This window comes from Schistocerca nitens, chromosome 2 (assembly GCF_023898315.1).
Source record: "Schistocerca nitens isolate TAMUIC-IGC-003100 chromosome 2, iqSchNite1.1, whole genome shotgun sequence".
Classification (NCBI taxonomy): Eukaryota; Metazoa; Arthropoda; class Insecta; order Orthoptera; family Acrididae; genus Schistocerca; species Schistocerca nitens.
This window is the reverse complement of record NC_064615.1, coordinates 303,780,168-303,795,724: the sequence shown is the minus strand read 5'-3', so window position 1 is coordinate 303,795,724 and position 15,557 is coordinate 303,780,168. Positions and strand designations below refer to the sequence as shown.

At 45.9% G+C, this 15,557-nt stretch overlaps 1 protein-coding gene and 1 pseudogene across 2 annotated transcripts in view; one reads left to right on the top strand and one right to left on the bottom strand.

Annotated features, from left to right (window-relative positions):
- Positions 1 to 15,557, top strand: part of LOC126236067 (protein tweety) — a 951,384-nt gene that overhangs the window by 874,901 nt on the left and 60,926 nt on the right. For both annotated transcript variants that reach the window (XM_049945120.1, XM_049945119.1), the window contains exon 4: positions 1,722 to 1,882. In XM_049945120.1, the coding sequence (XP_049801077.1) occupies positions 1,722 to 1,882 (161 nt within the window). The remainder of the gene's footprint in view (positions 1 to 1,721; positions 1,883 to 15,557) is intronic.
- On the bottom strand, positions 6,744 to 6,861 carry LOC126238101 (5S ribosomal RNA; annotated as a pseudogene).

The following is a 15,557-nucleotide window of genomic DNA, read 5'->3' as shown; positions in this document are numbered from 1 at the left end:
CGCCGCTCTTTATACAACCTGAAGCGTCGCTCAGCATTGACTACCGAAATGTGTGGCTATGAGAAGCTGCCCGACCACTGTTCCCCATTATTTTTAACTCTCTACGCACAGTCGCTGTGTTAGCTGGGCTGTTCCGAGCACTTTGGAATTCAGGAGTGATTCCTTCAACCGAACTCTTGCTATTTTTTTACAGTCACCCTCCGCAATGTTTGACGGTCCCTGTCCGTCAATACTCGAAATCTGCTTGGTCTTGGTTTTCCACAATAACATCACCGAAAGTCGACATCTAGTGATTAGTCCACTTTCGAAGTCACTGAACTCTCCCGACCGACCCATTCTGGCTTTTATTAATACTGGTAGACCCGCCTGTCATGACATCTAGCTGTTAATTTCGCAATGCATACGAGGGACGTTTGAAAAGTCCGTGCAAAAATAGAAACTACTTACGTGTTTGGGGTAAACCTTTTTTATTTTTCGACATAGTCTCCTTTTAGGCTTATACACTTCGTCCAACGCTGTTATAATTTGTTGATCCCTTCCGAATAATAGGAATTGTCCAAGTCTGCAAAATAGCTATTAGTAAATTGGGGAACAAATAGTAGTCCGAGGGAGCCAAGTCTGGAGAATTGTGGGGATGTGAAACGAGTTGGAATCCTATTTCCATTAATTTTGCGACCACAACTGCTGAGGTGTGTGCTAGTGCATTATCGTGATGGAAAAGGACTTTTTTGCGGTCCAATCGCCGGCGTTTTTCTTGCAGATCGGTTTTCAAACGGTCCAATAACGATGAATAATATTCACGTGTAATAGTTTGACCCTTTTCCAGTTAGTCGATGAGGATTATCTCTTGCGAATCCCAAAAGACAGTCGCCATGACCTTCCTGGCCGAAGAAATGGTCTTCGCCTTTTTTGGTGCAGATTCTCCCTTGGTAACCCATTGTTTAGATTGTTGTTTGGTCTCAGGAGTATAGTAATAGAACATGTTTCATCCGTAGTGACGAATCGACGCTTAAAGTCCTGCGGACTCTTCCTGAACAGCTGCCAACCATCCTTGCTACACTTCACACGATTCCGTTTTTGGTCAAGCGTACCCTTCTTGCGGATAGCTTTCTCATGTCCAAATGTTTATGAAAATATTATGTACCTGTTCATTCGGGATGCCCATAGCACTAGCAATCTCACGCATCTTAACTCTTCTGTCATCCATCACCATTTCATGGATTTTATCAATGATTTCTGGAGTCGTAACCTCCACAGGGCGTCCAGAACATTCAGCATCAGTTGTGCCCATACGGCCACTCCGAAAATTTTGAAACCACCTCCTAATCGGAGGTGCAGAGTCACCGTAATGTTTATCAAGCTTATCTTTGTCTCCTGAGGCCATTCATAAGGTAATGGTTAATCACCACACGAAATTCTTTTTCGTCCATTTTTTGACAGTCACTCGACTTCCTTGATTCACACGAATGCCAAACACAAAGAAATAGACCAATATGGCTGAAACTTGGTGTGCGTTCTTTCCAAAGATGCTACTAACCAAACATGACCTCGATACGCGCCCGTGGTGCCATCTCTCGGGCTTTGCACGGACTTTTCAAACGCCCCTCGTAGGAGTGTCCTCCTACCTTTGATCATAAAGTATAGGCGCTACTCTCAGTCCACCGGCCGATGCTGTGTGTCTGTGACACCGCGCTGACGTGATGGGACGTGCGGTGTTGCAGGCGCTGGGCATCCTGGGGTCGCTGCCGGCGGCGTGGCTCATCCTGACGCTGCTGGTGCTGCTGGTGTACCTGCTGACGCGCTGCTGCGACCGCAAGCCGCGGCCCCGCCACAGCATCACCGTGCTCAAGTGGACGCTCGCGCTCTTCACCTTGCTCTGCTGGTGAGTAGCTCACTTCTGTGGTATTCTAAAAAGTTCTGGACCCTACGCATGCAGAGTGTCCCAGGAAGAATGGTCATTGTTCAGGGGCATGACAGGAACGGTCATTTGAAGCAAAAATGTCCAGCAAACGTGGGCTGTAGAATGCATACTTTAAGAGCTATGAGCATTTCTTCATCTTAGATATTGTGAAACAAATCTCTTCTACTGCACTCTCTCTAATTCCCATATTCTGGTTCAAATGGCTCTGAGCACTATGGGACTTAACATCTGTGGTCATCAGTCCCCTAGAACTTAGAACTACTTAAACCTAAATAACCTAAGGACATCACACACATCCATGCCCGAGGCAGGATTCGAACCTGAGACCGTAGCAGTCGCGCGGTTCCGGACTGAGTGCCTAGAACCGCAAGACCACCGCGGCCGGCCCCATATTCTGAGAGAGGTAGCCTGGGAAATGTATACCTTAAGAGCTATGAGCCGCTGTTTATCTTCACTACTGTGAAACACATCTCCCATACTGAACGTGTGCTCATGTCTGCAATTGAGAGCCCATGTTTTCCAAAACAAATTCCTTTTTTTGGTCCATATTAACTTCTCTGAAAATATGGAAAGCAAAGAACATGCAGTAGAAGAGATTTGTTTCACAGCATCGAAGATGAAGGAGTTCGTGTAGTTCTTAGGGTATACGTTTCAGAGACCATCACATTCACTACATTTTTTTTTTTCCGTTCGAATGATCGTTCCCTTCATATACCCGAATATTCGCCATTCCTCCTGGGTCACCCTGTACAGCATCAGCTATCTAGACCACAATACTGCACCCATCCCGTGAAGGTGTCATATTTCATCTCGAGAAACAGTGTTCTACACCATATCTACTACTGATCGCAACTGGTATGATAAAGTTGACACCAGACGCCATCACATCGCGCCCCACACAAATTCAGTAGGTCTTGAGTCCTTGGCGAGCCAGCTACACTACTGGCCACTAAAATTGCTACACCACGAAGATGGCCTTCTACAGACGCGAAATTTAACCGACAGGAAGAAGATGCTGTGATATGCAAGTGATTATCTTTTCAGAGCATTCACACAAGGTTGGCGCCGGTGGCGACACCTACAGCGTGCTAACACGAGGAAAGTTTCCAACCGATTTTTCATACACAAACGCAGTTGACCGGCGTTGCCTGGTGAAACGTTGTTGTGTTGCCTCGTGTAAGGAGGAGAAATGCGTACCATCATGTTTCCGACTTTGATAAAGGTCGGATTGTAGCCTATCGCGATTGCGGTTTATCGTATCGCGACATTGTTGCTCGCGTTGGTTGAGATCCAATGACTGTTAGCAGAATATGGAGTCGGTGGGTTCAGGAGGGTAATACGGAACGCCGCGCTGGATCCCAACGGCCTCGTATCACTAGCAGTCGAGATGACAGGCATCTTATCCGCTTGGCTGTAACGGATCGTACAGCTACATCTCGATCCCTGAGTCAACAGATGGGGACGTTTGCAAGACATCTGCACGAACAGTTCGACGACGTTTGCAGCAGCATGGACTATCAGCTCGGAGACCATGGCTGCGATTACCCTTGACGCTGCATCACAGACAGGAGCGCCTGCGATGGTGTACTCAACGACGAACCTGGCTGTACTAATAGCAAAACGTCATTTTTTCGCATGAATCCAGGCTCTGTTTACAGCATCATGATGGTCGCATCCGTGTTTGGTGACATCGCGGTGAATGCACATTGGAAGCGAGTATTCGTCATCGCCATACTGGCGTATCACCCGGCGTGATGATATGGGGTGCCATTGATTACACGTCTCGGTCACCTCTTGTTCGAATTGACGGCACTCTGAACAGTGGACGTTACATTTCAGATGTGTTACGACCCGTGGCTCTACCCTTCATTCGATCCCTGCGAAACCCTACATTTCAGCAGGATAATGCACGACCGCATGTTGCAGGTGTTGTACGGGCCTTTCTGGATACAGAAAATGTTCGACTGCTGCCCTGGTCAGCACATTCTCCAGATCTCTCACCAATTGAAAACGTCTGGTCAATGGTGGCCGAGCAGCTGGCCCGTCACAATACGCCAGTCACTACACTTGATGAACTGTGGTATCGCGTTGAAGCTGCATGGGCAGCTGTACCTGTACATGCTATCCAAGCTCTGTTTGACTTAATGCCCAGGTGTATCAAGGCCGTTATTACGGCCAGAGGTGGTTGTACTGGATACTGATTTCTCAGGATCTATGCATCCAAATTGCGTGAAAATGTAATCACATGTCAGTTCTAGTATAATATATTTGTCCAATGAATGCCCGTTTATCATCTGCATTTCTTCTTGGTGTAGAAATTTTAATGGCCAGTAGTGTACAAGAGTCGACAAACTTTTGGGCGTATTGGGTGACGAGAAATTGCGGCACAGGCTTCGTTCCTCTGAAATAGCACGCCTCTCTGACGTAGTAGGGACGGCAGCAGAATGGGTGGATAGTTTTCAGAGTCCTATACTGGCCAGGGTTCCACAAAGACTCGTCAAGAGTTGTATAGTCACTGTAGTCTACAGCTGCTCCACACTATGACGCATGGACCCATCCCGTATGAATGCTGCCTGTTTCACTTGGGTAGATGCCACGTTCCTGGTCTTCATCGCATTTGTCAGCAACCGTCACGGACGCCAAATCCCAACCTTCCGTCGCGACTAAATATAACCTTTGCGCCATTAATCCCTCAAGTTTCGTCCGTCACTACATCATCTGAGGGAAAAGGGGGGGGGGGGGGGGGAGACTGATGAGGTGCCAGAGACAGAGTGGCGGGCAGCGCCCTCGCTTGTGACCTTTATCCCACCAGAAGCTTCGTCACGGCCCCAGCTGTCACTGTGGTTGGGGCAGCGCTCCAAGTTTGTGCAGCAGCCGGCGATCGTCTGACTCGACGTTCTAGGAGTTAATCTGTCTGCTGCTGGCGTCCGGAACCTGGATCACCACCCTGTTCTTCTTCCCTGCACTACCAGGAGCCCATATTTTTTGCATGGAGGTCATAATGCCAACTGATCGATGTCCAGGTGACTGACGACAACACGAGTATGTGGACTGTACGCTCACCGGACGGAACTGCGCCGCTGCCTCCAGTAATCGTGCAGTTTGTCAGACATGACGTCACACTTGATAGCCTGTGCACTTCATCTATCCCTACATCTACATGACTACTCTGCAAGTCACACTTAAATGCTTGGCAGGAGTTTCTCCGAATCACTTACACACTGTTTTTCTACCGTTCCAATCTCTAACAGCGCGAGGGCAAAATCAGTATCTAAATCTTTCCTTGCGAGCTCTGATTTCTACTATTTTTATTGCTGTGGTCATTTCTCCCTGCGTATCATTCGAACACAATATTGTCGCTCCTGAGGGAGAGGGCACTTCGGTCGGCTTATCGTGATGTTTCACGAGGTCACGCTGAACTACTTGACAGTGCTGTGGTGAAAGCATTCACAGTGTGCTATTTTCCTTGGTCACCACTGTACTCGTTTGCTATAACGTCTCTGCGTGCTTCCGGTAACGGCCACGGTAGGCCAAGTGCAGTAATATCGTGGTCGGGCGGTAGGAAGCCGCCAACGAAATACTGTCGCATTCGGGGGAGAAAGTTACTGATTGAAATTTCGTGAAAGTATCTCGCTGCAGTGAAAAACGCCTTTGTTTTAATGATTGCCACCCCATCTCACCTATCATATTCGGGACACACTCTCCCCAATGTCGCTATACTACAAAACGAGCTGCCGTTCTTTGAATTTTTTCGGTGACCACCGCCAATCCTATCTGGTGTAGACCCCATACCGCACGGTGACCTCCGTCAATCCTATCTGGTGTGGACTCCATACCGCACGGCAGTACTCTAGCAAAGGACGAATGAGCACAGTGCAGGCAGTTTCTTCAATGGATTTGTTGCATCTTCTAAGTGTTTTGTTTTGACTTCCCCACAACATTATCTCTGTGGTCGTTCCAATTTAAGTTGTTCATAAGTGTCATCCCTAACCATTTAATTGAACTGACAGCCTTGGATTTATATGATTTATCGTGTAACTGAAATTTAATGGACTCCTTTCACTACTCTGAGGTATAAACTAAAAGTTTTCATTAGTTGGTGTCAATTGCCACTTGTCGCACCATACACGTTTGGTCTAAACCAATTTCCATTTAGTTTTTATCTTCTGATGATTTTACAAGATTGTAAATGACTCCATCATCTGCAAACACTCTAAGACGGCTGCTAAGATAGTCTCCTAAATCTCCATGTATGAAAGGAAATTTCCTGACTAACTGACTCGTCATGGCCCAGTCCATACAGTTATGGACAGAAACTTGAAGTTTGGAGATGGTGTCGATCTTGTACTGTAGGCATCGTTTACGAAGGGATTGTCCGAAATTCCACTCCTAAGTGGATGAAATAGGGGAAGAAAAGTTTTTTGAAACTATGTCTCTATTAAGGGAATTTTGAAGCTAGAGCTACGAAAACTGGTATTTGGTTTCTCAGTCAGAAAAAAATATGTTTCAGCATTTTTGGAAATTCAACCACTAACGGGATAAAATAGTAGGTGAAAGTTTTTTGGAAATAAATAATTAGTAAAGAAACTACTAAAGGATTTTAAGCATACGTCTATATAAAGCACTCCGTCTTCAGGCCACAAGTGGCCCATCGGGACCATCCGACCGCCGTGTCATCCTTACTGAGGATGCGGATAGGAGGGGCGTGTGGTCAGCACACCGCTCTCCCGGTCGTTATGATGGTTTTCTTTGACCGGAGCCGCTACTATTCGGTCGAGTAGCTCCTCAGTTGGCATCACGAGGCTGAGTGCACCCCGAAAAATGACAACAGCGCATGGCGGCCTGGACAGTCACCCATCCAAGTGCCGGCCACGCCCAACAGCGCTTAACTTCGGTGATCTGACGGGAACCGGTGTATCCACTGCGGCAAGGCCTTTGCCAAGCATACGTGTATGACGATTGGTATTTGTCTTCTCGGTTAAAAATAAAAAAAATACATGTTTCATTGTTTCTGGGAATTCAACCCCTAAGAGAGTGCAATAGGAGATGAGAATTTTTTTTTAAAATGTTTGGTTACATTAAAAAATTTTAAAGCTAAATTTATGAAACTTGGTATTACACTTCTCGGTTGGAAATAAAGAAATATTTGTTAGGGGATGAAAGATGCTACGGAAATATCTCCACAAGAACGCAAAAGACATGATTGACAAAAGCTTTGGACTCCAGCTACCAGAATCGCTTTTTGGTCAGAAGTATATTCGGAAAAGACCGTGCTTGTATCACCTTAATTAGCGTGCAAAGCTCAGAAGATGTTGCAATTTGTGAACAACATGAAAATACGAGTAAATAAAAACAAAAAAAATCTCTGCAGGCCATACAGTCTACGAGAGCTTAGCAGCGGGCGCTAAACTAGTCGTTCACATAGATCAGGAACAGCAGAGGGCGTGAAACTCTTCCAATTATCACATTACTGTAGCAGCAATGTATCGAAGGAATTTCCATACTCTGTCCAGAAGTTCTTGCACCAGCGACTGCAAACGTGAATTGCGGTAGATGGTGGACATTTAGAACATTTGATGACATATATACAATTTTAAGGGACTGTTTATGTTCACTTTCTTTTGTGATTTCCCATTAGTTCCTGTTGCTGACGTGGTTTTCCAACACAAGTGTGTATTTTGAGATTAAACTCATGATGCGAAGTTATTAGTTAAGAATCTTTATATTTCGGTTCCCTGTTTTACAAATTAACGTTAACCTTTCTTTCAGAGCTCTGACTGAAACAACAACAGAACTGTTCAAATTTCGGGCTTGCAGCCGGTCGTCGTTCAATACTTCGCACGATATTTCAACTGGGCACCTGCCAGTCATCTTCAGGTGAGCCGTCACCTGCAACGGCTCACCTGAAGATGACTGGCAGGTGCCCAGTTGAAATATCGTGCGAAGTATTGAACGACGACCGGCTGCAAGCCCGAAATTTGTTTGAACAGTCAATTCGCCGGGAAAATTTTAAAATTCACAACAACAGAACTGTTATCGTACTTGATTGATGAATCATCCCTAGATGCCACGTCCTTTTTCATTCCAGTTGGTGTGTCGGTCCAACTACAAGCAGCCAGGTGTGACTGATACAAGTTTTAAACGAAGCTTTCCTCCACTGTTCCGCTTTTGTAAGCAGACACTCTCAGCCTCGTCAATCTAGAGCACCGCCTCAGCCTGACGCGACAGTTCGTTTCACAACTCCAACTTGTACATGAGGCAGCAATGGGTTTCATGTTCAAAAGAGATAATTCCCTTTGTTATAAATGCTGTAATTTCTCCGAAACTACTAAACGGATTTGGAAGAACGAAACGCCATTCAACTACGATACCAGAAGCAAGAATTACTTTAGTTCCCTGTGAAAAAGTGAAGTTGATACGGGTACTTCTGTAAGCAATACAGCTATGAAAAGAGGCTGTAAATCACTTAATGAACGCTCTTAGTCAGTTCATTCCGGTAAAAACAGAACAAGATATCTTAACCGGTTCAGGAAATGTCTAATATGAACTCATTAGCTGAAAAAACCTTCATATGTAGGTATCAACTTGCAGCTTCCTAACAATGGCATCAGGAACATGTTTTTTAAATAATAAAAAAAACGGAATAATTTTAGTCTGCACGTGACTGTCAGATTACGAAAAAGGGCACATTAGATACCGATAATGTCGATTAACTTCGTGCAGAGGCATTTGCAGTTAACTCGGAGCTCTTATGTGGCTGAACTGTGTTGTATTAGGAGTTCAAAAATGTCTTTTTTCCAGTGGATAGTTACAAATTTTGAAGTGTCCGTCTTGTTTTGTATTTTTAATTGGTGTAGTACACATCTAGATGTGCATAACTGAATTTGCTGTGTCTCTTTGAAGTTGCGAATGAGACCATTTGCAGAAAAGTACTCAATAATAATTGTAAGAACATTGTTTACCATTTCTTCTGTTGCCATATATTTGTTAGGATTTATTACAATATTAGTATCGTCTGCAAAAAGAACTAATTCTGCTTGCTGTATATTAGATTATGCCGCTGTATTGACCCCTCTTCTAGCAACTGTTCGCCGTAGGTCTGTGGAAAGATGTCCAGGGCCATGTGACCGGAAAAGGCACAGGTTATAGCAGTCTTTAATAAGGGTTGGAGGACGGAAGCACAGGACTGTAATCCTGTCTCACTGATTTCATTTTGTTGGTCGGCAGGCCGTAGGAGGCTCCCGTTAGAATCAACATGGTGAATCCAAACTTATATCCGTTCATGATATTCATTGCACACCGTCGTCTGGTAAACAAAGACGTGCGTACGGAATAAAGAAACAGGTGTACAATTGGACTGGACACTTTCTAGCAAGCAAAACTTAAATGGTCGTTCTTAAGGAGGCGTAAGAGTAATAACCTGGCGGATAGCATGATGTCAGCGGCGCTATAATGGTGTTTGCAGACTACGGAAGCCAGATTTATATTTAGTTGGGGTCAATGTGTAGCTGTGGCAAGCAAGAAATAACGAAACAAGTAAGCCCTGAATCTGGCGAGGTACCTGGAATTATCTGCATCTTAATTTCGACTTGAAGGCATTACTTGCAATTATTACCATCCGCGAAATTAAATCTGGTCCATAAATCACTTTGGAAAACAGAAACAATGAACATTATTGCAGGCCACCTCCATCTGCTGATACTTGCTGACTTCCCCGACGGCGATCCATCTTAGAGGAAGATAACTGCCCCTTTCGCAAACCAGAATCGTGCTGCAGTGGTCTGGGAAGCATGATAATTCACGTCGATGTCTTTGTTTCGCGTGGTCGGAGCCCAACAGAACACGTCTGGGACGCTGCCGGACGCCAGATCCGCTCGCACAAACCACCGGCGGGTAATTTACGGTAATCGTGTGACTTGTGCGTCGACATCTGCAGCCACACACACCTCTGGAAGACTACCGAGGAACTGTTCAAGGGATGGCACGAAGAATCGCTATGGTATTGCATTTCAAAGGTTGATCGTTATTAAGCAGGTGATAATAATGTTATGACTCATCAGTGTTAAGTGATAAGCAAAACAAACTTTTAGTTGTTGAATAAGCTCTTTGCTTTCCATAATCTTGTACGATAACTGATTATTGTATTTAACTGTACTGAAAGGCGAATAAACGGGAAGCTCAAGTTGTGCTTGCAGTATAACTGCAATAACAACCCTTTTTTTTCTTTTTCTTTTTGTAGTATTGTCCGCTTATTCTTCTTCCTGTTAATGATGTACGTCAGTGTTATTTCGATTAGGCTGCGAAACATTTTTCTTTAATGCAGGGAAGGTATCATTTAGCTACGATCATCGTTGTAGCAGATTAATGATGCACAGATGAAACAAAATTCATGTGGGCGAGAAAGCTTGCGTAAGTACGATTCTGTCCTAAAACTGAGATATGTCAATAAGAATACTTGGAAAACCAAATTTGCTTCTGGAAAGTGATTATCTACATCTACTCTATACAGTATGGTGAATTACAGTTAAATAATTTTTATCTTGCGGGCTGTATGGCCATGGTCGAAGAAACTTTTCAGTTCCTGACGTTTCATCCAGAGCTGCGCTAGACATCTTCGGAAGTGCTCCTGGCTACGCTGAGTCTTACAGTAACAGAGCGACATAAATACCGTGTAAAGTGGGCGTGGTCTAATTTACACGTGGTAGCCAGATAGAATATCTCTCAAAGATAATTACCCACGACTATGTAGAGAAGTCGTCGAAATATATATGCATAGTGATAATTTTAACAGAAAAGGAGCCATGCATCTTAATGATATGTGGACAGTGGCTCTGCAGACTCGATAGATAAGTTTTTGCCCTTGACAGGCGACAATTGATAGTTAAAATTTATCTCTGACTAAGATTATCTCTGCTGATCACGTGTAAACTCGACCACGCCCACTTTACACAGTATTTATGTCGCTCTCTGACGTCCGATTCAGCGTCGCCTTGAGCACCTCCGAAGATGTCCAGCGCAGATCTGGACGAAGCGTCAGGAACCAAGAAGTTTCTTCAAGCACGAAAGGCTCATAAGCAACTATGACACTCAGTGGTGAAAGATTTCATTGTATGAGATAATTTAAATTAGATCTATTTATTTAATGTTTGTTTGTGTATTTGAATATATGCACTGTCAGCTTGGAGCCAATCAATCTTAGATTTGAGTCTCAAGTTTCGCTTGAAACTTAAAATTGTCAGCTTGTTCGTGCATATGTGCAGGCTGCATAATTGAAAACTGAAATTTATGTTTTCCAAAGTGATTTGTGGACCATGATTAATCCTACGGATTCAAATAACTGACCTTCATGTGTAAATATTTTTAGATATTATGCGGACACTATATCGTGGAAGTTTTAGGTGGAGAGTTTTTGAACTATGATTACATAAGAGACCGGTAGAGGTCTACCTTGAACTACCACTCCCAACCGCAGCAAACAATTGCGCTGTAGCTACTACCACATGCTTTGTATATACCAATTTGCTATGTGTTGTGGATTGCTTGTTTTCTTCTTCTTCTTCTTCTTCTTCTTCTTTTGAAGTGAGTGAAGAGACTAATCCTGGTGCGTAAAGGGATTCGAATGCGACTCTCACCACAACAGAAGGCATTGGCGATCCCTATGACCACGCACAGAGCACGGACGTAGTATGACAGCCCTTCGAGAGGCAGGCGGGGCTTATTCCCCCGGACAGCTCCTCTTCCCTCGGGCAGTCCAAGTTCTCGTTTGTTTACGGTCGCGGCCGACTGCCGCGATATGCGTATGAAGATGGTTTCAGTTCTTTCGGACATGTCCGAAAGAACAGATACCATCGGTGACCATGCAGCTCTCTCAGAATGAAATGAAAATTAAATCAAGACCCTAAGCTGTCGCCAGGCGTTGGTATACATCAACAGGGACAGCTGAAACTGTGCGCCCCGACCGGGACCCAAACCAGGGATCTCCTGCTTACATGGCAGACGCTCTATCCATCTGAGCCACCGAGGGCACGGAGGATAGTGCAACTGCAGGGATTTATCCCGTGAACGCTCCCCGTGAGGCCCACATTCCCAACTTAATGTCCACACACCACATTCGTAGTGCCCCTGCCCATTACACTCATTACTCGCGGCAGACAATCTCACTGAGTCCCGTAAGAGTTCAGGCAATGTGTCTGCATCCAGCACAGAAGAATAAGGTCAATGGCTGGTTATCTGGTAATGAGTGTAATGGGCAGGGGCACTACGAATGTAGTGTATGGACATTAAGTTGGGAATGTCGGTCTCACGGGGAGCGTACAAGGGATAAATCCCTGCAGTTGCACTATCCTCTGTGCTCTCGGTGGCTCAGATGGATAGAGCGTCTGCCATGTAAGCAGCAGATCCCAGGTTCGAGGCCGGCCGGAGTGGCTGAGCGGTTCCAGGCGCTACAGTCTGGAACCGCGCGACCGCTACGGTCGCAGGTTCGAATCCTGCCTCGGGCATGGATGTGTGTGCTGTCCTTAGGTTAGTTAGGTTTAAGTAGTTCTAAGTTCTAGGGGACTGATGACCTCAGAAGTTAAGTCCCATAGTGCTCAGAGCCATTTGAACCATTTTTGAGCCAGGTTCGAGTCCCGGTCGGGGCGCATATTTTCAACTGTCCCCGTTGACATATATATCAACGCCTGTCGACAGCTTAGGGTCTTGATTTAATTATCATTTCAGCCACGATATACTGCCCGCATAATACCTCTCCACATTCAGTCCTTACTTGTTTCATTTTTTATGTCTTGCACGGCTACACGAGGACTTCCACAACGCTATAAACGATCATTAAGAACTGTGTACCATCTGATGATAGGGACTTGAAACCTGTCGTGGCAAAATAAAAACTGGCCACTTTCTGACGACTGGCTAAGTCGGTGACGGCGTTCCGTAGGCCCGTAAACGGCGATCGAGGCTGTTAGGAGAGCGCTGTTCCGCCCCGGCAAGCCCACTGAGTGCTGGTGACGGAGGACCAGAAGCAGTGTCGGCCAGGCAGAGCCCTCCAGCAGTTATTCCCCCGCCCCACCACACCCCACACAGCGGCTTCCCCCTCTATCGCGACCGCCGCCGCCGCCGCCGCCGCCTCCGCCGGCCCACAGCAGAATTCGTTGCGGAGAGAAGCAAGCGGTGCTGAGCCTACCCGGGCCGGCCGCTTCCGTGTTGCCTGCCTGCCTATCGATTGGGTGCGGGCGAGGACCTCTCCGCGACACTGCGTGCGCTGTACGCCCGTCTCGTGACACTGCCAGCGCGGCCGCAGGCGGCATAGCGGCACAGCGGTCGAAACAAGTCGCCATATCTGTACGTTCTGCGAGCGACGTTCTGTCATCCTTGCTACGTCACGTGCTTGCAAAGAGGAATTGGACACAATATGTGCTTTACGGAGAACAAAAATTCGAATGGCTCTAAGCACTATGGGATTTAACATCTGCGGTCGTCAGTCCCCTAGACCTGGAACTACTTAAACCTAACTAACCTACGGCCATCACACACATCCATGCCCGAGGCAGGATTCGAAGCTGCGACCGTAGCAACAGCGCGGTTCCGGACTGAAGCTAAGCAGAACATTTTGTTTATTTTTGTTTTACCCATACACCTTTCATCACTTTCCGTGCTATCATCAGTCGGATTTGTTATCATCCTGTCTGGAAAATTACGTCGATCGGATAACATATTGCGTAGTTTCATGTCTAACTCGGATTAAAGGTACATTGACGGGAAAAAACTCGAATTGTGAGACATAAACGAAAGTTGCCAGGCGTTATTTCTATATAGGAAAGATGATGGCTGTTAAAATGTCGTACCAGTCGCATAAGAGTGGCGCTAGTAGCGCCACTAGAAGTATGCAAAGCAGGTTTGCATCAAATACACCCTGTGACGGTCGTGAACGTTAGTTAGCTTTGAGATCGGAGGTGGTTGGCTGATTTTAGTCAAGAATACCTTTAAGTCGACAAAGACGCCACTGAGTTTGAACGAAGTCGTGTAGTAGGGCTACGAGAAGCTGTATGTTCCTTCTGCGATACTGCAGGAAGACTTGGCAGGAATGTAACCACTTTACATGACTGCTGGCAGCTCTTGTCACGAGAATGCACGGTCCCTAGAAAACCAGCCTCAAGACGACCACGTAGCACTACCGAGAGGGAAGACCGTTGCTCGGCGTATGGCTTTGGCGCATCGTATTCCATCTGCAACAGCAATCTGAGCAGCAGCTGGCAGCACAGTGACACAACGAACTGTTGCAAATCGGTCATTTCAAGGGCATCTCCGTGACAGACGACCTGTAGAATGCATTCCACTGACCCAAAACCACCGCCATGTGCGACTTCAGTGATGTCAAGAGAGAGCTCACTGGAGCGCAGGGTGGAGGTCTGTTGTGTTTTCTGATGAAAGCTGGTTCTACGTCGATGCCAGAGATGGATGTGTGTTGGTTAGGAGGAGGTCACTTGATGGCCTTCAACCAACCTGTCTGCCTGCTAGACACTCTGGACCTACACATGGAGTTATGGTCTCGGGTGAGATTTCGTAGGTGCACTCTCGTGATTATCCCACGTACTCTGAATGCAAATTTGAACGTCAATCTTGTGATTCGACCTGTTCTGTTACCATTCATGAACAGCATTCCAGGGCGTGTTTTCTAACAGGACAACGCTCGCCCAAATACCGCTGTTGTAAACAAACATGCTCTACAGAATGCCGACATGTTGTCTTGGCCTGCTCGATCACCAGATGTGGCTCCAATATAGCACATCTACATCTACATTTACATTTATACTCCGCAAGCCACCCAACGGTGTGTGGCGGAGGGCACTTTACGTGCCACTCTCATTACCTCCATTTTCTGTTCCATCGCGTATGGTTCGCGGGAAGAACGACTCTCGGAAAGCCTCCGTGCGCACTCGAATCTCTCTAATTTTACATTCGTGATCTCCTCGGGAGGTATAAGTAGGGGGAAGCAATATATTCGATACCTCATCCAGAAACGCACCCTCTCGAAACCTGGCGAGCAAGCTACACCGCGATGCAGAGGGCCTCTCTTGCAGAGTCTGCCACTTGAGTTTGCTAAACATCTCCGTAACGCTATCACGGTTACCAAATAACCCTGTGACGAAACGCGCCGCTCTTCTTTGGATCTTCTCCATCTCCTCCGTCAACCCGATCTGGTAGGGATCCCACACTGATGAGCAATACTCAAGTATAGGTCGAACGAGTGTTTTGTAAGCCACCTCCTTTGTTGATGGACTACATTTTCTAAAGACTCTCCCAATGAATCTCAACTTGGTGGGTACAATTAATTTTATATGATCATTCCACTTCAAATCGTTCCGTACACATACTCCCAGATATTTTACAGAATTAACTGCTACCAGTGTTTGTCCCGCTATCATATAATCATACAGTAAAGGATCCTTCTTTCTATGTATTCGCAATACATTACATTTGTCTATGTTAAGGGTCAGTTGCCACTCCCTGCACCAAGTGCCTATCCGCTGCAGATCTTCCTGCATTTCGCTACAATTTTCTAATGCTTCAACTTCTCTGTATACTACAGCATCATCCGCGAAAAGCCGCATGGAACTTCCGACACTATCTACTAGATCAT